At 45.2% G+C, this 24,374-nt stretch overlaps 1 protein-coding gene across 1 annotated transcript in view; it reads right to left on the bottom strand.

Moving 5' to 3' along the window:
- LOC311352136 (exostosin-1b-like) overlaps positions 1–23,587 on the bottom strand; it is a 47,754-nt gene extending 24,167 nt beyond the window's left edge. The window contains exon 1 of the mRNA XM_084472350.1: positions 22,302–23,587. Coding sequence (XP_084328476.1) covers positions 22,302–23,377 — 1,076 coding nt within the window. The 5' untranslated portion in view covers positions 23,378–23,587. The remainder of the gene's footprint in view (positions 1–22,301) is intronic.
- Positions 23,588–24,374: the final 787 nt, after the last annotated feature.

The following is a 24,374-nucleotide window of genomic DNA, read 5'->3' as shown; positions in this document are numbered from 1 at the left end:
ACACACACACACACACACACACACACACACACACACACACACACACACACACACACACACACACACACACACACACTATGAACAGCACTTAAAACATATTCCGAACACATCTGCCAAATGTCAACATAAAAAAGGCCTAATCAGGCCGTAAATCGGGCCGAAAAGTAAAACAGCCTTTTCTTCCTCATCGCTCGCCCGTAGTAAATCATCCACCAGTAATAATCGGGAGGTTTCCACCAAGGGATCCTTTGAAGTGTTCCCCGCATGCCGTAAACCACAAACAAGGCAGTGGTGGAGATAATGAAATGAGTGCTGTTAATGGAACAGCCATTAGCGCCGGAATGCCAGGGTTGGCCTGTAAAATGCCAGATCATAAAGATGTCAGATCACCACCGAGACGGGTCAAACCGGTTGACTCTGGGGACTCTGCGTGTCCTTGCAGCTGATAACGCTATCGATTGGCTGGCTGGAGGGTGCACTTTTGCCTCAGAGCGGTACGCACCACGAAACAAAAAACGGGTTTATGAAAATGAATGGCCGAGGCAGGTGCGGAGCAGTCCTGCCTTATGTGTATTCTGTGTATTTTCTGTGCTTTACAAGAGTGATCAATCGCTTTCAAGAGCCAATAGTCCCAGTGACGGAGGGGTAAGTGTAATGAATGTCTGCTCCTGGTTATCACAGTCTACACTGCATTTGATAAATTACCATATCACAATCTCAGAATGAGATAACACTCATCAATAACACATACCTGCACGTGTACCCCATTAGAAACAAAGAGGAATATTGTGCCGATTTATCAGTCTGTCCCCATGCTGGACGGGACTGTTGTGTAACCACCGGTAGCAGCACTTCCTGTTAGCGGTTCAACACCAGCCGCTGCCCGGCAAATACTGCTGGTGCTACTGGTCCGGAGATAAGTCTGGCACTGACTGGAATGCCTCTGTTCCCAGGCCAGACTCAGACGTGGCTGAGAGACATCAACATGGAGGGATTTGAAGGGAGAGTAGTAAGGGAGAGTGGGGAGGGAGAGTGGGGAGGGAGGGTGGGGAGAGTAGGAAGGGGGTGTAGGAAGGGAGAGTGGGGAGGGAGGGTATGAAGGGAGAGTAGGATGGGAGGGTAGGATGGGCTGGACGGTAACGGGCCAAGGTTGGAGAGTGGAGGTGAGGAGGGACAGAAGAAGGGAAGGAGAGAGGACTGAAAGCAGGACGAGTGTGGTGGTGTGCTGAAGAAATGGAGCAAGAAATCATGGCCAGTTGAAGGATGTTATGGTTTCCATGACATCAGTTTCGGGTAACAAATCAGTCCAGTAGTGTATTACGGACATCCACACATCAAATGTGGTCAGACATATGGTGTCCCTGTCGCCAAATCGAGGTAATGGGCTTCTAAATGCATCATGGGAGCTGAAGTGTCGCCGTCTGGCAGCCATCGAGAAGCATTTTAATGCCAGCGAGGCTGAAGTTGCATGAAGGTGAGATGAATCGGTTGTTTGTTAACACAAAGTGTAAATCGGATGTATGCGTGTGTAAGGGGGTGAAGGATGACTGCTCTTGGCAAACAGCACGCTCCAAGGAGGAGCCAACGATTAAAAACAGACCGCCCTGTGGTGTACAGCACATCCCTCTTTCCGTTCAGATTCAGGGCTTGCTCTGGCAGGGCCATCAGATGGGCCCAACAGGCTGCGTCTGATCGCATCAAATATCCCCCGACAGGAGAGGGGATTTAGACGGAGACCGCTGGGGGGGACAGGATGTGACCGGGATGCAGGCTCAGCTTGGGAGTTTGCTTGCTTGTCACAGTTGCAGCAAAGAGGTGGGGACACGATGAACAACTCACCTTTGATTAATCTGGAACCAATGTGAAAAGACGCCACTTTTTATGAACACAATCGTGTGACAGTAATGGAACCCGTTTTGTGGAGATGCTGTGACAGGTGGAGGAACGTCATTACCACGGTCGGCTTTCCTTGACCTAGTCAGTCCTTCAGTCCACAAATGAGTAATGGAACGCCACCTGAGTCACTGTGCTTCTAAGCTTTTGGCAGGTGCTCCTTCTTTGAACAGCGCCTCAAAAGGTTTGTTGACAGAACAACAACAACCGACCTCCAAAAAAACACAGGCCTTTGAGCAGCAACTAAATCTCAATGACCGTCGACTAATGGCGCATTTCCACTGGCGGGTACGCTTCGGACCCAGCACGCCTCAGCCCAGTAGTGAGGGTGCGGTATAGCCCAGCTCAGTTACGGGCGGCTTTTAAGCCGGATTGCGATAGCCGTGGCAGCTACGTAAGCATTGTGATCTCATAGCAGCCCGACAGTGTAGTCTGCTTACGAATCCAAGGAAAAAGAAGAACGCGCACAATGAACAAAGAGCAACAATGTAGGACGTCCAAGAAGGGCGCAAAGTTTTGCTCAACATTTCAATAAACAAAGCTTTCACCGTTGTCCAGAAATACCTCGCAGGTAAAGTGTTTGTTATTATCCCGTCGCACATAAATGACGATTCTGTCGACCAATCAATGGACGGCGTGTGTAGCTCGAACTTGCCAGCACCCTTTCAGGCATCTCAGTACACCAACGGAGGAGTACTGCCAGACGAGTATGGCTCAATACGGCTCAGACCAGATCACGCCCACTTTTGGCAGTGGAAACACAACCTGTGCCGCACCTTTGCAGACTGAACCGACCCGCACCCTCCGGTGGAAATGCGCCATAATACACCCTCTTCATTTGACCTCTCTTAAAGAAAAAGTAGGGGGCTGTATACTTATGTCGGCAATATGTTCAGAAAAGGTCTGTATGCACTCACTATGTGTTGCATGTATCTGACTACTAACTGAGCGTGAAGTAACTGGTGAAGGAGAGGTAGAGCAGGCTTACAAGCAGAGTGACAGTCATGTTTTGGTGGCTACTGAACTGTCGCACTTTAATTGTGTGCGTGCGTGGACGCGTATGTGTGCGTGAGTATGTGTGCGCATAGTGACAGTCGTTACAGAGGAGGCCGCGGGGGGAATGTAGCCCAAGGAGGTCAGAATGAGTATTTCAGTGGTGGGGGGTGGGGTCGTGCATCTGTTTGTGGCATGGAGGGGGGGTTACGACATTAGTGACAGTCTGGCAATAACACATTAGCAAATGTGCCAAAGAAAAGCAGGTCTCATCATTTGAATGTATTGTTGGGAAATAAATCCTTCTGCTTGTTTCTTTTGTCGAGTTAGAACCTTGCCAACATAGCATAATTAACAACCTAGTTAACAAGGTGATTCTGAGAATAGAATGATAATAATCATAATGATATACCCCATGCAAAAGCTGCGTAACACCAGCTGAGAAAGTGCTGGTTTGACAAAGAAAATTGTGAAGAAAACTGATCGAGGAAAGAGTTACATTTGAGTTTCACTAGGTATGTCTGTTTTTCTTTTACGGCACTGAAGTTGTAAAAGATGATTAGCCCTATGACCTCGGAGCATAGATTCTTAAATGAACTTCAGAGCGAGAGAGACAAACAGACAAAAGATAACACAACACAAAAGAGAAAAAGCCAGAGGAAATAGAAGGGTAAAGTGGGCGTCAAAAAAATACAATTTAAAACAACTTGACTGGAAGCACTTGGCTGGGTTGCGACAGCACACATTCAAATGGAGTAAACACCCTCAATTTCAATGCATCTCATCTGGTGCCAAGGTGCCCAGTTTGACAGATGGGCAAAGTAAGGATATCAACGCATGGGCCAATAGCTTTCCATTACTGTAAAGCACCAAAGTGTGGTGCAGTGGGTTGTGCCTTTCAGTCTATGTGCTTACGTTATTGGATTTCTCCCCGGAGAGACATGGCAGAAAATATATTCTTTCCAACCTCAGATGCCACAATACTCTGAGGCAGACCCATTGACGCAACACATACTGGTATAAACCATTTTTAAAACAACTTTTTTTAAATGTCTTACTTTTGCCCCGTTGTTTTAGCCCCATCCAGACCAACCCCACAACATCAATATGCATCATTCAATCCCTACCGTTGCCTTAAGGTTTGATAGGTTGGTCTTTAATAGTTGAACTGTTGGAAGGATTCACCCACACTCCCACACTATGTATTTACTCGTCTGAGAGCCATCACTAAAGTGATGGCAGGGATAGAGGGAAGTGGAGGTGAATTGGGGGCAACCTAGTCCTATACCTCAGCTCATCACAGTCTCAGGCAGAATGTGCTTGCTAGCATCACTCAGACTAGCAACATAGGAGCCAAATGTGCTCCAGAGTACCAAATGTGCTCCAGAAAAGACGGATAATAGTCTGAAACCTTTATTCAAACCACAGATAACACACTATACAGATAACACAAAATACAATTAACAAGAGCTGTATTAGCTGTATGCCGATCCACCAGCAAAATCGGTTATGGTGAGAGTTCAGCATAATCCTTAGCAGTCAACAGGAAGAAAGAGATGGGAGGAACACTGGGTGAAGGGGGGTGGCTGCTACGTTTGTCATGATTTCCATTGGGATGCGTCTCATTAGCTTCATCTGCCTCCCCTCTGTAAATACATTAAAAAGACACAGACACTCCACCACTCCCTTTTTTTTACCCCCAGTTCATCCAATCAAAAATGTCACAATTTCCGAATGAAATAATACAGCCCCATACAATGTACCCCATTACAAACAAAGAGGAGAATGGTGCAGATGAATCAGTCAACAAGCTGGACGGCCTGTTGTGTAACCACCAGTAGGTATTGGTACAACATGGTACCTACTTGCATGCTTGGTGCCGCCCCTCGAATTGGGCCATGTAACTACCTCGTTGACGGCACAAACAGGGGCAGACCTGATCTAAAACAACAAGCATACAGCGACTGTATTTGTCGCCGATACCATCGTTCCTCTGCAGCCTATAGGATGAGACCCCCACAGACCCCAACAGAGACCCAGGGCTGCTAATGGCTTTCACAGCGTGCGACGCGGCCGACCCAGCGCAGGTAATTAGTCCTGAACAGTGGGACGGATCGGAAACACTTCCTGCCTCGCCCTCCGTCTGTGCCCTCACATGTGGAAGTCACATGTTCTCAGCCGAGGGGTGAATACTTTCTATGAATATGTGGCAAAATGCACCCTTGCATTTTGCCACATATTCATTTTTAGCAAAAAGAAAACATGCAAATATGCAAATTAACCAACCCAAATGCATCAAATTAAAAAACAGGTAACCTGGTGAAGAAGTTACCATACATACAAAATGCTTGGTTATCCTTCAGTTCAAATAGTCTGTATACGCCCTAAAGAGTCCTCTGCACCTTTCTGGTCAATCAGGTGGGTGCAAACAACCCCCACACACACACACACACACACCAGAACACACCCAGGTCTACAGCTTTCCATGATTCATCACAGATAATGAATAAGGGCCAGGGGCCCAGCTTTGTTCATCAGCTGGCACAATGGCGGACAGGGAGTGTGTGTGTGTGTGTGTGTGTGTGTGTGTGTGTACACTAGGTGTGTAAATGCTAGGTGTGTGTATGCTAGATGTGTGTGTGTGTGTGTGTGTGTGTGTGTGTGTGTGTGTGTGTGTGTGTGTGTGTGTGTGTGTGTGTGTGTGTGTGTGTGTGTGTGTGTGTGTGTGTGTGCTAGTGTGCCGGTGTTATCAGATGATCACAAGTCACTACCCAGCCAAGCAACACTGTGGCAGGTAATGTTACAGCCGGCTTGGGTTGAGCACTACACTGCCGCTTTTGTTTTCAGCCGTCCAGAAACGGATTCAGTGGCACGGTACAAAACAGCCTTCCAAGTACCGACCGGGTCCAAACAAACTAATGTCCCTAAAAGTCAACGGATAAGCCGATGTACTAAGGCTGATTAATATCGTACCCAAAAATCCCTCACCCTACCAAAGAATACAATCACAAAGTGGAGGGAGGAGGGGAGAACACATTTTAAAAGGCCATAAAGTCTAGGCTCCCGAAGAGCCCGGCTGCAGCTCTACGCGTCAACATGACTGACGTTGAGACCAGCCAGTCCCCCTGCACCACAGTGGCCCCCAGGGATTAGGAAGTCACAGGGATTTGCTCGGCATGGTCGTGTACAGTGTGGCTTAGTTCTGCACGTGAACGTCTGCATCTGCAACCCCCCCCCCAGGTCATGTCAAAGCACCATTTAGCCACTACTATAATAGACCGGCTAGGGTAATGGTCCTCGTTTGCCTGGTCACACAAACTGTGTCTTTTAATGAGGCCTTTCAAAACCAATGCCGCAGAATGCAACAAATTGCAACAAAAATGTATCTGTCTGAAGCTGTAACACGAAAATGGTTGAAGGGCGATCCTCCAACAGAGTCTGAATGGAGAGATTTGGTTACTAACCTTCAATGTGAGAATTACCTTCTCACTAAATCTAAGGACTGAAAAATGCTTGAGGTACCGGGAAAAATGGTCTGCATTTGTGTCATCATAAGATTTGTGTCAACGCATAATAACGTGTGTGAAGGAATAGGTAACCTATTGATGGAACTATTTATTCCATCGTTATGTACTGTCGTATTTCTATTGTTGTTGCAGTCTTTTGTGTTGTTTTTGGAAGGAAAAAAAAAAAAGTATTTATAAAAAATATATTCTGTCTAACCCTAAGCGCACCTCACTGTTACAGTTCTCTCACTTGTATTTAGCACCATGAGTTTCGACTCCACTGTATCTTATCTGTCAAGGAGTCAATGGGTCTGTGGTGTACCAACAGGCAAAGGGGTGGGAAGTCGTCCACACACCATCTCGCACGTGGGTGCTTCGCCGTCTCCCCCCCCGCCGTCCCCCCCCCCCCCAATCTCTTGTCCCGTACTCTTGGCATTCCAAGAAGAATACATCACCTGTGCGTGGTCGCCAAGGACTACCCATACATCATCCTGTCAGGACAGGATCACAGGACGACAGAGGAAAGTCAGGCAGCATCGGTGCCTGCGTCCTTTACATGCTCTGGCAGACGATTGGACACACACACACACTTAGACACACACACACACGCTTAGACACACACACATAACGACTATAGCTGCATGCAGTCACACTGCAGATGTCGTTGCCAACACTGAAATAATTTCTTTCCTGTAAAGGATCCAAAACCAAGGACTGCTCAGGCAACTCATTCTGCTCCAATGAGCGATTTCATTTTCTTGTATGTCAATAAAATTGGAAAGAAAACCAGCACCCACAACCTGAAACCATCCAAAAGCTGTATTCATCTGAGGGAATTAGTATTCAAATGATTGAAATGTCAAATTCATACGAATGAACAAACTGTTATTTGAGGGCAGCCATTTGACCTAGAACATAACAAAAACAGGAATTCATAAACTGTTCACAAACAGACGATAAAAAAAAAGTATAAAAGGGTTTGAACTAAGCCGAGGAACAGACCTGCGTCTCGTTCATAATCAGAGTTTTACGAGCGTTCGTTGCTGAGAGCAGCAGGTCACCAGCAGAGTCCAACGAGGTGGGGGGGAGCTTAGCTCCACGCTAAGCAGGCTAGCGTGGAGCTAGCCACTGGACTGCTGCTGGCAACCGATGAGTGATGGGATTAGAAAATTGATGATGAGGCTCTCCGCGACCGCTCCCCCTCCAAACTCTGCCCGGCCAAGCCTCCCACTCTATAAACCCTGACAGTGAAAAATGAGAAGGCAATCAATTGAGAGGTGGGGGGAAAGCGACCAAAGACCTTCTGGGAAATGATGGTTCACTTTCAGGAGCCTCCGGTATGAGGGAGCGTGCACGCGCACACACACACACACACACACACACACACACACACACACAAACCATTAAAGCGTACGCACTGAAAGACGTACCGACCTGAGAACGCATTCCTATGGACAAGAATGCAGTGCTTCCATAAGCATAGACGGATACAAATCGACTACATGGGAGCCATCGGTCAATTTCTGAACCGCTTCTATCCGGTATGTACTGTGTATTCTATGAGGAGGTGAATTCCGAGAACGACAAGGATTGATCTCCGTTATAGCCGATGGGTATGGTTGCAGCTATTTCTAAACAACAACAACAGCAAATAGCCTGGCCTTTGTCATGATGGGGATATTTGACAATGTCCATCCTAGTGAGGTCAAGGCCTTTCAACGCACACACACACACACCCTAAAGTGGAGACAGGCAGGGGAGAAAGGGGTGAGGAAGGGGTTAGGGAGGGGTGACTGGGCTACGTGCCTGAACGCACCTACGTGAGTCGACAGGCCTAGGACGCTCTCTGAAGAGAAACAACGTGCCCGCAAGTAGCATTAGCTTATTAATTGATCACACACATGCTGTGGAGAGCCTGAGGGCTTTGGGTCTGTGGAAATGACGGCGACTTTATCTACAATGAACGTATAAGCCGATTGATAGCCTCGGTGCTAATTTCTGCCCCATACTTTCTGTGTCGCCATCCATCAGCTCTCCACACAAGCCGTGGGTTATCCCATGGCGTATGGCTCTCGCCCGCAAATCATCCATTTACATTATCGCCGGCCTAACAGGCCCGTTAACCGGGCTTAGTGTGAGAGCTACGGGGCTAAAGGGAATAATGGAATTTGAATATGGCCTCTTGTGTGAGTAGTACCGCTTGTTTTGATCCGTGCGGTCAACAAGCATTGTGCCGGACAAACTATTTATACCGCAAGGTGAGACTGAAGAAAAATAATAAGGATTTCAGGATTAATAGGATGTTTCTGCCACTAGGTTTTTACAACAGAGGCCACTTTACATAATGCACACCCTTTGGTGCACACTCGGATGTTTTGTGTAAGTATTAAAACAACTGTTGATGCTGTGTTTCCATTGAAGCATATTCACCCACAAATTCATGAGCTTTTTTGCAAAAAGGAGAAATACAATAGAGACTATTGGGTTTACAAGATGTGCATTCACAGAAGCACATTAAGAGTGTTGCATTTCTCTCAAGATACCTTGGGAAAAGCAAACGCTTAAAAAAACAAACAAGCCAACACTAATTAAATGGTGAAACCGAACATAGCAAGAACCTCGTAGTGAGCCATTCTCGGAATGACAGATGACATATTGAGAGATTAGAGGAGAAGCATGGATTGGGGTGAGCAGTTCAGCGAATCATAAATCATAATCTTGCTTGTTCTGCTATCGCTGCCAAAGATGGTGATTGGTGGATTGAGAGAGACAGAGAGAGACGGAAATGTTAAACACATTCTCTTGCTCATCATCCCTAAAAGCTCAAATTCATTCTTGTCCTCAGCTCTTTGTGTGTTTAGTTAAAAACAGCTTCAGAAACGGCACTAAAACAGTGCAGCTGGCAGGCAAATAACTGACTAATAATGACACAATTTACTCCAAAATTATTTCAATGCACATCATGTGCCAAGTAGAAAATACTGGGTGTTGCATTGCCAAATCTAATGAGTTGCCTCAACTCTGCCTCAGAGATTTCAGTTAAGGCTCCAATAGGAGACACCAACACGATATGACTTTGTTATGTCTTTCTTTTGTCTTTGTTATGTCTTTTTTTTTGGACAACACCGGAAAATGATAAAGGATTTCGACTAATCTCATTGGCTGAGGCACACAGGCCCTTCCAAGGTCTTGAGATGAAGGTGGTTCCTCCATTAGCTCTACAGCTGAACTGAATCTATGGGTGACGCCTTATGCTAATGCTCCCTTAACTCTGCCGGCCCGGCCCCTACGCTTTGGTTCCAGTGTTTACGGTTTTCATTTGAATCATATTTTGTTTAGCCCCCTAACCTGCAGTCATCTAAATGGGAATTGGGGTTTATAAAGAGTAAGCCATTTTGAAAACCACTAAAGTCTACTTCTTATTTTTTTTTTTTAAGAAAAGCAAATAAAATCATTGACGACGTTTGATTAAAAACAGGATTCATGGAAGAACTAGAAAAAAAAAGAACCACGTCAACTATATGGGGATGACTCATCCTTCTCACCCTCTTCATTTTTCCCAAACATTCCTTAACTCTCTCGCTTTTTCCTATCCAGATGGTTGTGGGATGACGTGCCCGGACCCATGCTTCTCTTAACTGCTCATAGCTTCCCTCTGGTTGGAGAGGGGTCGCCCCCCCAGGCCCCCCCCCCCCCCCCGCCCCCCACAGCACTCAGGATACGAGGAGATAGTCCCTGATCAGATAAGGGCATTGACACGCCAAAAAAAATGGGAGCAAAACGTGCCTTGGTTTGAATTTTAAAAGCCATTGAAGTTTGAATGTGGAAATGTAAACACCTTTCACTTTATAACATGTAATCTACTTTGAAAGAAGTCCTCTATTTATGTTGTTTAATTAACCTCTAGGAAATCAAGCCATAAAATTCTAACTAAAATAGTGGGGTATTGCAAATACAGGCAGCAGTCTAAGCAATGAAGACCTGTGCTTGTTGAGTTTTGAGTTTGAATATACAAACAAACAGGACAACTAATTTTCCCTGTTGGCACATCGTTTAATTGGTAATTTCTCGAACAGTTGTGTTTGACCACATGACAAACAGACCAGATATGCGAGCAATCGGTTCTGTTACATTCAGTCTTGATTTCTTAGGCCTTTCCTGGGAAAACTGTGCTACTTCAGCTAGAAGTTTTCATCGCCTGAATTTTCTGATCCATATTTTGACAACTAGAATATGAGTAAAGCAATCAAAGGTGTTCAGATTTCCATAAACAAACTCAACTAAACAAAAAATTAAAAAACATGTTTTTCTTCCAGTACTTGCCGCATAAATAATTACAGCAATAGACCTGCAACACCATTTCAACAAAGGCTTGTGAATGAGGAACACTGAATGCAAAAGTTATATTCAATGTTTCATTGCTGAAACTAATTTAAAAGCAGAATTATTTTGAATGCTTTATTAAGAACCTTCACTTGTCATATTCCAATAATTTTCACCAGTTCCAATAGTGGGCTTACAACATCAATAAACAAGAGAAATTGGCAAGGCTGTGTTTGCATAACCAGGCCTCACTTTTTACACCCAACGATGGAAACTTGAGTCCTCAAAATCAGCAAATATAAGCATGCATTAGCTTTGGCTCAATAATGTGGAAAAAAAAGTTAGTTGTATTGAATAAAAGTATGCGTAAATGTTGACTGACCTGCTACAAATATTAAAAACACACCAACCTACTTGTAGTATGTGTTGCAGGGTGTAGCATAGGCCAACATACTGTATGTTTGCTCAACATTCTTGCAGACGTTTTTTTCTTTCAATACAAGACATGTTGCTAGTGGAGCTGGCTACAGCCCAGGGTATGATTCAAGAACTTAAAGGGGACATATCATACCACCAGGTGTGATGACGGATAGTTGAGCAACATTTGCTACAGTCCCCTGGGTAGGCTGATAGACTGATCTATCCAGCACACGTCGAGGTGGACACCTATGACCACTTGTGATGTTAGAAGCGGCACATTTTCAAAATGGCTTGTAATGGCTAATCACACTCTGGTGGTATATGTCCCCTTTAATTTTGTTCTGGATACAATTTTGTGCATCCAGATTTATTTTATCCAGAACCTAGCTTCATAGCATATTTCCTACTAATTTGATATATTAAATGGTTTTATTTATTACACTAAAGAAGTTGAAGTTAACCAATACAGTTTTCAATATTCAGTGCGTTTATGTTCGAATTAATAGGTTGTTAATATTATTTATAAGGCATTCTATTCAGTTCATTTAATTTGGACTTTGAATGGATTTTAAATGAGATAATAATGACGTGTGTCATGTTCATGACAATGAGAAAACATACATTCTCTAGGTGGCCGATGCAAGCTTTGCTCCGATGTGTGTACACACTGGCACACATACAGAGGTAAACAGAAGTCAGTAATGTGCTTTACAGCTTGAGAAACAGCTGTCAGATTCTGTGCATGCTTATATAAACTACGTCCACACTAACCTGATCATTTGCCTGCATTGTACTGCAGTGTCCAACTGTATTAAAAGAGAGAATGACAATGCCCATTACCCAAGGCATTCAGTTTCCTGTAATTAATTTGTTGTGGTTAATAACTTATCGATTAATGATTGCTAACATTATAAAAATGTAGTTATGTTCAAAAGGTTTTTTTTCTGTAATGAAAACCAAATGAACGCAGGAATATCATTATAATAGCATCATTAAACCATTGAGACGTGTGCTAGTCAGTCCAGGTAAGGTTGCGCCTGACGTCGGCAATGTTCACATTAATTTCGTCGGAATTTCCACATTATTTATACGGCCAACTTGTAAATCTGGCGTTTTGGAATGGCTCCCGTGGATTGCATTAGAGCGCTGGCGTCACGGGGCACTCAGCAATGCAGGGAGAGCTAGCTTGAGTCAGTGGAAAATACATGAATGTAAACCGCCTCGTCCATTTCCCCTGGGCCGGACTAATAAGGCCGCGGGCAGACCCCCCCCGGTGGCATGCTCCGCCTGTTTCAAACACTGAGCAGAACGGGCTACAATATGAAGTTTACATACATTTCAAGTATCTACTGCTACCAATACTACGACTACAACATATCAATTATATAACAATTATATAACTGTTTACAATGCTGAAATTTTAAAATGCAAATAAATTCTCCTTGCATTTAGAGAAATCTCTCCAATTGAAAAGGTGTTAAGGCTAGTCAGCATTCGCATTGCCACTGTAGCCACGAAGCCTGATAATGAGGTCATGCCAATCTCCTGGCATCATTATTGTGTTGATTATTTTAGGTGGCTTGCATCCTTACAGGCGGACTGGGCCCACTTAGTGCAATAGCAAGTTAACTTGACCTCTCCGCCATGGCTGGCTTCAGGCATGGTCAACCCTCAACTGTCCACACTGGTCACTCCCCCCACCCTCGTTTCCTTAGTTACTGCCCACCATGTGAAGGTTTTCTATGAGAATCATTACACCCATTGTCTCAATGAAGAGGCTTGGTGAATTCTCCAAGTGTGGCTTCCCATGATCATGTTCCATTAAATTAAATAATTTGCTTGAATAAATACTTTTTTTCCATCAATGGCAACCTTGTAGTTTAGATTTCAAAACAACTGGGTCTCAGGGAAATTAACTGGGTTGTTTTCCACATGGATACACATTGGAGTGGATCCTCCAATGTGGCGGGCCGATTTCATCTCTAAAGAGCCTATAAGCAACCAGGGGCTTGTCTAATCGTCTCATTCGACAGCGTGCTTTGTCTCCGAGGCAAGTCAAAATAAACAGGTTCGCACAAAGTCATGTGGCGGCTCCTCTCGTGTAGTTTATGTTTCAGGAATTCTCCACAGGATGTGTGCGTATTTAGCCCCGGCCAGGAGATATAGCTTATTATCACACACAGCTTGGTGCTGTGAAAGTCTACCCTATAGAAGACACCACATATCAGCGTAGTGTTGATGGTTTATTCTGTGTCCCAAAACCCATTGGGTAAAGTAATAGCATCATTGTTTAATCTCATCCAACACAGCAAAAAAAAATCATAATCTGTAAAAATAAAACGTATAAGGCTGGGCAAGTTAACGCAATCTTATTTTAACGTGATTAATACAAATTGACTCATTAACGCACTCTTTTTAATTTTTTTCTTTGATTTTGAAAGGTTTTGCCGACAGAATGTCAACATTCATATCAGAAATCAATTTTTATTTTTAGTTCCACTTACTTTACATTCCATTACACTTGCAGTAAGTGACAGCTTGTTTACAATTCCCAAATCTGTGGTGTTCCGTAAGTTTCATATCCAACCCACACTGAGTGAGTCAATAAAACTCCCTCAAGATCACTTGGTCTAGTTTTTGCTTATTAAGTACATTTGGTATGAACGATAATGTGTCATTCCATTTGATCATCTCATTTAACTTCAATTGGAGTGGATTTAAAATATAATTTTAAAGGTGTGATTAATCGCGAGTTAACTCACCAATACTATGTGATTAAAACTTTTAATTGTTGCCCAGCCCTAGTATATACAGTAAATATATACAGTATATATATATATCGTATCCATATTCCATCTTTAAACCTAATCCACTGTGGTATACGTTGATGGTATATGCATCAATTATGTACGAGTGGTTAATGCAAGGCAGCTTTGTGGTTTGCAAGCCTCTCTTCTCCCATGTTGTCTGTGTGTTAGTCAGCTTTCTCCAACAAGGGCTGTGGAGGGGGGGATGATTCATTGCACTGACAGGACAGAAACCTTAATCCTCTTCTAGATTAAATGGAATATGATATTTTTGGCCCGATGCGTTGAGATTGAGAGAACGGTTCAGCACACACATTTATTCGTGAAACTATTGTTGGTAATGAGGCCAATCTAAATGATCCTCAAAAACGAATCTTTACTTTCAGAGCAATGCACTTGACAAAACAAGCAAAACAAAGATCTTCAAAAAACCAGAAGCTGCAAACCAATGCAGTCGTCTACTGAAAACGACAGTACATTCAAGCCACACTTTGCACAGCCAACGGTCTCCCTTCATATCCTTTTGTTTGCCAAATCTCTGTCCAACCAGGAAAGCTGAGGTTTAGCTCAATACAAATGAGTCAGTCGCGGAAGACAATTCCATTCTGGCAACAGTCGGCACTGGGGTTACACTGGGGGAAAAAGCAGAACCTTTAACAATTTTGAGTAAACATTGGAGAAATGGGAAAACAGTCCGGGAACCGACTGATCTGCCAATCTTCCCCTAGGGGGTTAGGCAACCACATTTCCTTCCCGTCGTGTCCAGCCTTTGCAGCTCAGATCTGGTTGGCTAGCAGCACTCCTCACAGGAATATAGAAGTGTGACTAACTGGGACACAGAAATCACTTTTTCAGGGAAACAAACAGCCTGCTACGGAATGGCAGGGTTGTCCACCGTTCGTGGGCTCGGGCCAAAACGGAGGATTAAAACCATGTTGCTCTATAAATACACCTTGTGGACAGACTGCGAGTAAACCAGCATCTCACTGCTGGATGTACCGGGGCCTTAATCCTCCCTGTTCCCTCCATCTCACTCACGCTCCCCTCCCACACACCCCCCCCCCCCCCCCCCCTCTTCCTCCATCTCGTTACGCTCCTCAAGTCTCTTGGCATTCGTCATCGGGGGGGCTGGGAGTCTGTCCGTCTCTCCCATTACTCCCATCCCTTGTTCTCTCCATCTCTTACTTGGCAGGGCTCCTTAATTGGAAACAAGCTGTGAAGGGGCTTTCAGTCGGGAGGTTAAAATTTCATCTGACCGACCCCCTGCCGAGTCTTCCCTGCTCCCGATGGCCGTGCTTCACTCCTTGTATTCACAGTGTGCTGGACGCGGATGTGCCGCGTGTCCGGCCCCGACCGGGACGTAGGTCGATGAAAAGAAGTCGACCCGTTTTGTTTTTCTTACCAGGGGGAAAGGAAAGGGGCAAACGACAAAAAACTAATTATTTTGGCTGAACAGTACCCGGGTCACGTGAGCGGACCCGAGGGAACGCGGCGCTTTAGGTATACACGCCGGCGTACTCTGAGGTACAAACACACGTCGCATTCCCAACATGTCCAGCGGCACCCTGTCGCTGGTAATGCAACAGTATCTCATCGAGACGAGGGCTGCTCATCACAGGCCGGGAGGAGTGCAAGGAGCCCGGGTACGCCGGGCCTCGAAGCAGACCAGTGTCCACAGCCATCGCGGCTAAGAGGAGCCTAATGAGGTGTCTAATGAGGTGTGGCGGCAACAGGCGCAGCATCGTTTATTTCTCCATCTAATCCAGCGTCGGAATCTTAACTAGGTCATTCCTACAGTAGGTTCAAAAGATGCTGTGATTAGATATTTATTATTAAAAAGGCAGCGGGAACCGATTCAAATTATAGTCACTTAAGAAATTCTTCACTTTCTCCCCCCTCCTTTGAAATGCATTAGAAGCTTGCTGTGAAGTCCTCTGCACACATCTGGAGAATAAAATCTCAACTATTACACAGGAATTACATGGCCATTACATGCCGATTATGGTGTGCATTCAGCCTGTCACAACTTCCCTGTTGTCAGTAGGAGAGGATAAGTGGGATTTGTTGTACAATGGCCCACAGAAACTATTATTTCCACCCAGTTAGACCACCGACCGCTCCGTCTGGCCAATGGGGTTGCGTTACAGCCAAGTCGCAGACCCGCACTGCAAGCGGCCTGCGTGAGAAACAGGCCAGCATAGTCAGTCAGTCTGTCTAATTGCGGAGACGGACGTGGCTCTTACTCTGGCAGGCATGCGGTTGTTTACAGTACGTGGGATGGAGGGGGGATTCTCTTGTCGTTTGGGAAAAAGTTAAATCATGACCAACCAACAAATATTTATCTCCCTGGCAACTAGTTCTCTTGAGTACTTCCTTGTTCCGCCCACACCTATGGGCCCAGTGAGATGCCTTTCCCTTGGCAGGTCCTTGCTAGGTTTGGGTACCAGTTCCTGGCCGTGGAGCCAGCCTGCGTGCCATTACCATTTGAAAAGGATTCAACTTCTCGCTGTTGGTTTGATGGATCGATCCTGGCAGACATAATGAAACCCTTAGGATTTCCCCCAAATGTTAAACAAAAAAAATGCTTGCATCTTGCCCTCCCAACCGGCAACATATAAAAATGCTCAATGTCAGGGAAGGATTTCCACGGTCCACCGGGGAGCTATGAGACTACAAAGGGGGGGAAGCAATTAGATGAAATAGAACCAATATGGCCGTAGACTAAAGGAAAAACTACTAGTGAAAAGTTGGCAATGAATGGCATACCAGTAAGCCAATGCTACAGACTTATATTTGTTCACCCAGAAAGACCTCCCTCATTCCTCCAAACTAATTCAGCTAAATTACGCAAAAGGTTTATATCCAAGTATTCAATATCCTACCTTTTCCCCACTGTTATTTTCATGTGTGGGCACACAGACATTTTGTATTGTTTATTGTTTTGTTGAAGGGGATGCATAAAGCATAGGGCTGAGCCTGAGTATTCTCCATTAGGTGTTGGAATACGGTTTTGTTTTGTTATGAAAGCAAATGCTATGCATATTTGGGAACCACAGATGGTTAGGTAACATTTGGTCAGAATATCACGGTGACACAAAATCATATGCAATACATATGCAAGGACACGAGACATCGTTCAGAGAGGGTGTCTGAGAACGCTTCACGATTCCCGCTTCAGTTGAGGTAACGGTAGCCATCCTCAAAATGGAAAAACATGCGATGACCGAATTAGCCTTTGCAAGTTTTGTAGTTCATTAGTAGAACATTATTCTAATACTTCAGCAGCACTTTGACACATGTAGTTCAGTGACAATCGTCGACTTTAAACTGTTATAATATTCATTAAATGGTCACGGGTTCACCCCAGAACTTATTGTCCATGGTGGCGCTACACTGTAGAAATAAGATGTTTCAGCAAGCGGGGGGATTTAACTATTTTATAAGGGTTTTAATAATGAACATATTTTAGCTGCTATTTCAATATTTGAACCAAATATTACAAGGCCAAAAGATTCAAAAAGTCCCTACTGACTTATAATAACAGGTTGGTATTTAATAAAACATGAACAGAAAGGGAAGCAGTGTTTTCTCATAGCAAACCTTCACCTACAACAGAGCAATGGATTTCTCTTCTGGTTAATAGTTAGTCCGATTACATCAAACCTTTGCACAATGTTCAAACCATCCATTTGCTTTGTGATAACTGGAAGTAGGCCTTCTCATATACTATGGAAGCCGTGTGTCTTAGAAACTTTTGGCTGCGCTGAAGCACTTTCCTCTGAATATAATTAATATTCAATTCTTGAAATTATGTAAAAATCGGGCCAACCCTAATAACTCAACAGCATTACAAAAAAAACAAGCCATGGAAAAAGTAGGAACTTCAAAACATTTCCAAAATATAATTTTAGATATGCTGGCCATGTTGCCCAGCCCTGTCTACACACATGCTAAAGAAATTAAAATGGCACTTAAGTGGGAAAGAGGGCGGTCCATACGACCAAGGATGGGAACTAACCCCTCAGGGGAAACACTGTGCCAGGCTGTGTAATGAGCCTTGATACAGAAGCACCTCAGCCTTCTTCATCTCTAACTGGGATTGGAAAAGACATCTTTCTTCGAATTCTGCATCTCCTTGACTACACAGAATTATATGCCGAGAGGTGAATCATCCGAGATGTTGTCCAACGCATTGCATCTGTGCTTCCAAGTCTTCGTTAGGTGGACGTATTAGCCAACACGAAGTACGAAAGGGGCGGCTTTATCGAGGACTGGGGAACAATTAAACTGAATGGCCTGGAAGATGGGCACGGCCTGTTAAGACCCAGATACTTAAAGCGGTTAATCGCAATGGAATAGGCCTATATTACACAATTGTGCTGCTCGCTAATGGCCATAAACTGCACTGGTCTGTGTGCCGCTTCCTCATGATGGACAGATACATCTTGCCGTTTGTCATATGGGTCAAAACTAGATTATAGATACCTCAAATATAGTATACTTGAGATGTATGAACCTCACTGGTTGGGCAGCAAACAGTAACATAAAGGACAGCCAGAGCACATCCGTTTAAACAATCTACAAATAATTGGATGTAAAACAGACAGGGAGATCTAATATGCATTATTCATTATCAAAGGCATTATGCAGCAGTGCAGAGAAATTAACTAAATATGCGTAGTTTGAATCCACAAAAGCAGAAGTTCAACTTCATAGACCGAGGCATAAGAGATAAGAGCGCAGATTGAAAGCAGGGGTTAGCGAGCACATTCAAAGTGAAAACTAATTTAGAACAGGGTTTAGGGTTTCCGAATGAAACGGAAAGAATGTACCAATGGATGAACGTTAAAACAAAGAGCCATGCCCATTTTTCTTCCAACTCCTATCAGGCCAGTATAAATGATTGGACGAATGATTGGATGAATGGTTGGGCTCATTAATTTAGTTTTACAAGGGCAGGCTGGCTGAGGGAAAATGAAAGCAAATTAATCATACACAGACTGATTTAAATCCAGCTGTTTGAGAAGGTTACGGCGAAAAGGGAAGGCCTTGGGTGACATGAGCGGAAAGATTGACTCCAAATCCTTTCACACAGTGAAGAATGAATTACTAAATATCTGGTACTTTTTATCAGGGCTAATTATTAGGGTTGCTTGTGGATTCCTGTTCGATCGGCATGCCATGTAACCTACTGCATGGCATTAAATCCAGTGCCCAACAAGTCGTAGCACAAGTAGACAACGTAATGCAGGCCAAAAAACACGGCTGAGGACTATCAAGGTGTGCTGAGGAGCCTACATGTTGCATTCAATGTGCTACTCATGAGAATGTAATGTGTGTATTGTATTCTACGGTTTGGAACATAGGCTATATATATATGGGCATCTTCAGACTGTATTAATAGTCCTAGCATGCGAAAAGGCACTGAATCAATGTAATCACGAAATCTCGATGGAGCATAATGACTATATTGTGTGGTGCAAAACATTGACAGAGAGAAAAAAGTTTGTATATTTGACATGTTGGCTATGAAAAAATGAAATGATCAGGAAGACACTTACATTATTTGGCATGGGCTGGGCTAACTCAAACATTACCCGCCATCCATTAGGATATGGCAGTTTAGCTCAGGTTTATAGCTGAGCCGAGTTGGCAGGGCACCTATGCTTACAAAGTGTTTCCCACAGAAAGTTTAGTGGACGGGGAAATACTTCAGAGAAAGAAGTTATACTGAAGGGCTGTACCCTAAAATTGTAATAGTCAAATCATCGTTCCAAGAAGAATCACATTCTCTCAGACAAACAATAATTGATAAAAAAACAATAAAATTATATGCATTATAATAATCTAAACAAAGAGACCACTGTACGCAACAATTTAGAGTTTGAAAGAGAGCAGAGGCAATTTCTGGAAAATAAATTTAAAAAAATACCCCTCCCTCATTCAATTCAACTATGGTGGAGCTTAGCTATATATGATTGACAGGTCCCGAAACCCAATCAAACAAGAGGTGCCATGATTGGTCATATATTGGGCAGGAGCGGTCTAAAAGCTTAACAGATATTAGTTATTATGAAATAATAAGAATAACTGAAGAATATGCACTTATGAACCATAGAAATTATAGCTTTTAGATCATAAAGGTAGACTTTTGGGTTAGGAATCCTGCATTAGGCTTTCATAGTCCATAAACCATTGGTAGAAGATATAAAACGTATTATGTTGGATCTAATGAGTGATAACAGGATGTTAAGCAGGGAATTAATAGGACAATATGCTAAAAATTGAAAAGCCAAATGATGGTGATAAAGAGGGACAATAAGAGCCGATCCCCAGTCAGCATCCTGCTGTTAACACCGCTAGACCCACTGTGACTGGGGCCGCTGATTGTCATTCGATTCCCGCTTTAGATCACTTTGTTTAGGAGCACTTATGGCGGGCTGTGTGCTTAAAGGACATCAACGTACACAAATCACATCAGGCAGAGATTATGCACACACCGACTCAGGCTGGTGGAAAGGATTCTCTCTGCGGTTTCTGCTTTATGGAATGGCACATTTGTACACTGAAATGCATCTTCCTCATGAATTTAACATTTAAATCAGTCAAACGTTTCCACGTTTTCTCCATCAAAGGGGGTTTATTCCTGATCAGATCAAAACCTGCGAGGTAAGAGCCACTGGAGCTCTTCCTTCCTAGATTTATTATTTTTGCCTACATAATAGTATACGAGGCTAATAGGGATCTATATTTTTGTCAGATTGACTGCAGATGCTGCAGTCAAAAGACATGAATTTGATTGTAGAGGCGGTCAGACATGTAGCGGGTTGTGCGGCGCCTCGCCTAAGGACAGCTCTGGGAAACCCTGTTTAGACTCGGGAAACGGAAAGTCTGGGCCCTTCATGAAGTCAGACTTCACATATACATGGCTAACTTCAGCTTTCGGGAACCGGTCCCTGGGCTAGGGCTGGTCAGATGGCCACAGAGACAAGCCAACCTCTCCATACTGCTTAATGGAATGGGGATTTTCTTTTTTTTTTTGCCCCTCTGTTGGGCAAACGTCCTGATGACACTCATCTTACTCATTCTTCTGTGTACAATCACTCTCAGCCAATGTTTGGCAGCAATGAGCTGGCGAAAGCAACAGAGCAACAGAGCGAGAATGAGAGACATCAGGGTTTAAAAGAGAATGAGCGGTAGATACAATGGGAGAGAAATCAGATGGCCCACATTCTGAATGCGAGAGAGGGAATTAAACTCTCAAGCCAAGGAGTGAACCTACTAAGCCATAAGCACACACAGGCAAGGCTTTTGTGGATAGTCACTTTAAAAGAGTATAAAATAAAATAAAACACCATTCTGCCTCATTTTCTTTCTGGCCCCTAAACCCTAACAACTCCCAGCCGCACTCCAAACTAATTCAAATCGCATCCAGATTCCATGACCGGAGCCATGACAGCCTGATATTAAATCAGCCTATCCCCGCTCAGCCAGCGTGAAGAGCAAATCTCCCAAACTGATGAACTAGTGGCGACATTGACTCCAGCCGCGTGATCACAGCAGGGGGGGGCGGAGCCCACGAGGACACCGAAGAGGGGGGGGGGGGGGGGGGGGCGGTGGTGTCACACGGGACCGAAGCTGCCGCTGCTGGGGCATTCCTTGCATGGTGGAGCTGGGCCCCCGTCTGGGAAACGACTGAACAAACAGCGGTCCGAGTGGCTTCCCCTAACTGGCACCAGGGCATTGTCCCGGGCTAATCCGCACCGCCGAGCCACTGTCGCTCACCCAGCGCCGCACAGTACCCAGTAACAACACGGCCCGGTCTGGGGGAGCGCAGAGTGATTCCAGCTGGCTGAAGCAGGGTGAGACAGACGCCAATTTGCTCATCAGATAAGGCAGCAGAAAAACAGTTTGCCTCATAGGAGTATGAATGTATGAGTGGGTGAAGTTTGGTTGCAAGTGTTGAAAAGCGATCAGGTGGGGTCTTTTGATTTTCGGATTAACTCAAAATCATCCTCTGCTAAATGGCACGTTAGTTATAAATTGAAATCAGGCCAACAACATGCCTTTTGATTCTTTTTTAAATTATTAAAAAAGGTTCCAAGTCACTTTCCCCATCACAAAATATGTAATAATGTAAAGAAAAATAACAGCAGCATAAAGCAATCTGGAGGTTAACACAATTCAAACCATGACTTGAATAAAATGCATCATGGAAAGTATTGATGTTGATGTGATAGTGATATAATATTATCCATCACACCACACATCATGCTGAATGAAAAAAAATTTGCATAGAAAAAATACATTGAGTGCAAACATGAATAGATGGTTAACAGGACCAATGCCAGCCACTCACTTGTCGTACTCTGCGTTGTCCCGGTCACAGCGGGCGTCCTTGTGCTTCTGCCAGTCTTTGCCGTGCTTACAGGTGGTGAGAAGGACCACGTCTTCGGAGTTATGGACGTGATACAAGGCGTTCCTTGTGTCCGACCCTATACCGGTCAGGTACCTCTTGCCCTTGAAAACAAGCATGTACTTCCTGTATGGGGGGATGGAGTTTTGTTTCAAGTAGCCCCTCTCCCCTCCGGTCCGAGGATGCTCTTTGGAGAAGAGGGGGATGGAGACGTCAAAGTTGGGCCGGAAGTTCTCTGTGCTGATGCTGGCCTTGGCCAACATGGCGTGGCCGATGTCAAAGCCCAGGTCTTCCGTGTAGTCGGGCCACGTTCCAGAGTACAAGTTAAAGATGATGTGGTTCTTGCCCCCGTTCCAAAGGGGAAGGCTCTGGACTTTTGCTTTGAGGTTGTGTATATACTGGGGCGAGAGCTGGTCTCGGTCCAAAGTATCCAAACTCAGGACAAACAGACACGCCTGGCCCGGGTCAGAGGTGTAAAACCTGGAGCCCTCAATGGAGGACAATATATTTTGATAACTCTCCGACATCTTTTCCCCCTTCTGCAGGGGGTAGACGTACACTTTGAACCCGTGGCTCTTGCACTTGAGGAAATCAAAGCAGGAGTCCATCCTGCACTGTCTCCCCGTGTACACGCCGGAGATAGAGTCCCGCTTCTGCTGCGGCGACGTGTGCCCGTTGTAATCTTCAGTCTCCACCTGGTCCCACGGGTCCAGGGGCTGCAGCGTCCCGGAGGAGCGACGCCACTGCGAGGCGACGCCGCGATCATCGCCAAAGCTCCGGCCATCGCGCCTGCTGGGACCCCTCCTAGGCAGCGGCACTTGGATGCCCCCGAAGCAGAACAGCAGAATGACACACGCACCGGTAGAGAACAGAATTAAATACCGTTTTTTGGCCTGCATGTGTCCAACGGTGTGGGCCGAGATGTCGAGCAGTAATTCCAAGGAGACCAAAAGTTTCACGTTCACCACCTCCGACGGGATCGCTCCGCCATCTTCCCCCAGGCTGCACAGTCGTTGCATTCACGTCCCCCACCGCCCGCTTCTTCGGATGCCTTGCACAAATCCAGCGATCGGTCCAGGGCATGTGGGCGATCTATATTGGTCATCCACCGTATCTTCTCATCAACCCTGTGAGTGTGTGTATTAAATCATCGCCACACCGGTATGTGAAGAGTGGTCGAACGACTCAAAAAAGCACCATACTTTCTTTGTTTACCTTTTTTATGCACTCCGTTTGTAAAAAAATGAAACGTGAGAAAACGTGAGACACATCTACACGAATGCACCGCGTCGGTGTCCGCGGAGAGGATCAGCCCAGAGGGGTCCCGGGCAGAGCAGAGTTCAGCCGTGGGGGACGGTCCAGAACCGGGTGGGCTTCAGTGAGCGGCAGGACACGAACCATCTCCTCCTCCTCACACCACCAGCAGCACCACTTTACACCACCGCGCAGGACCGACGTCCCATTCAAACTGCTCGCACGACACTCAAACAAACTAGTTGGGTAAACCAAACCACGGGTTGTTCGGGCTTCAGGTTCGCTGCCGCCGGTGGAGCGAGAGAAGAAGAAAAGCTAGCAGGCTCCTCGGAGAGACACATTCCCCGCTAGCTTGTTAGCCAAGCGCTCGCGTCTAAAGTGCCCGTGTCCGCATCTCCTTTACACACACACAAAAAACAAATCACGGTACCTTCGAGACTCCGTGGACGCGTCTCGACTTTTCGTGGGAGCGGGGACGACGGCAAATCATCCGTGAGTGTTTTCAGTCCACTTGTAGTTCCCCTGGTCGGTAGGCATTCTCCAGATATTGCAGTGCGCATGTGCAGAAAGCAGCAGTCCCACCACCACGACGACCGCTGCTGGGGTGACGTCACGCTCGTCCGCCACCGCACCGCGCCATCCCATTGGTGCGGTGGGGTCCGGGGTGGGCGGGGCCTCTCGGCGGCACCCATTCACAACCAGAGAGAGGCGAAGGAAATCACAACCACGTACTTAAAACCAGCAGAGCTCTCCTGGAGGACT

Source organism: Micromesistius poutassou (genome assembly GCF_964030765.1).
Source record: "Micromesistius poutassou genome assembly, chromosome: 8".
Taxonomy (NCBI): Eukaryota; Metazoa; Chordata; class Actinopteri; order Gadiformes; family Gadidae; genus Micromesistius; species Micromesistius poutassou.
Note: the sequence above shows the minus strand (reverse complement) of the source record. Positions and strands in the feature narration are given on the sequence as shown.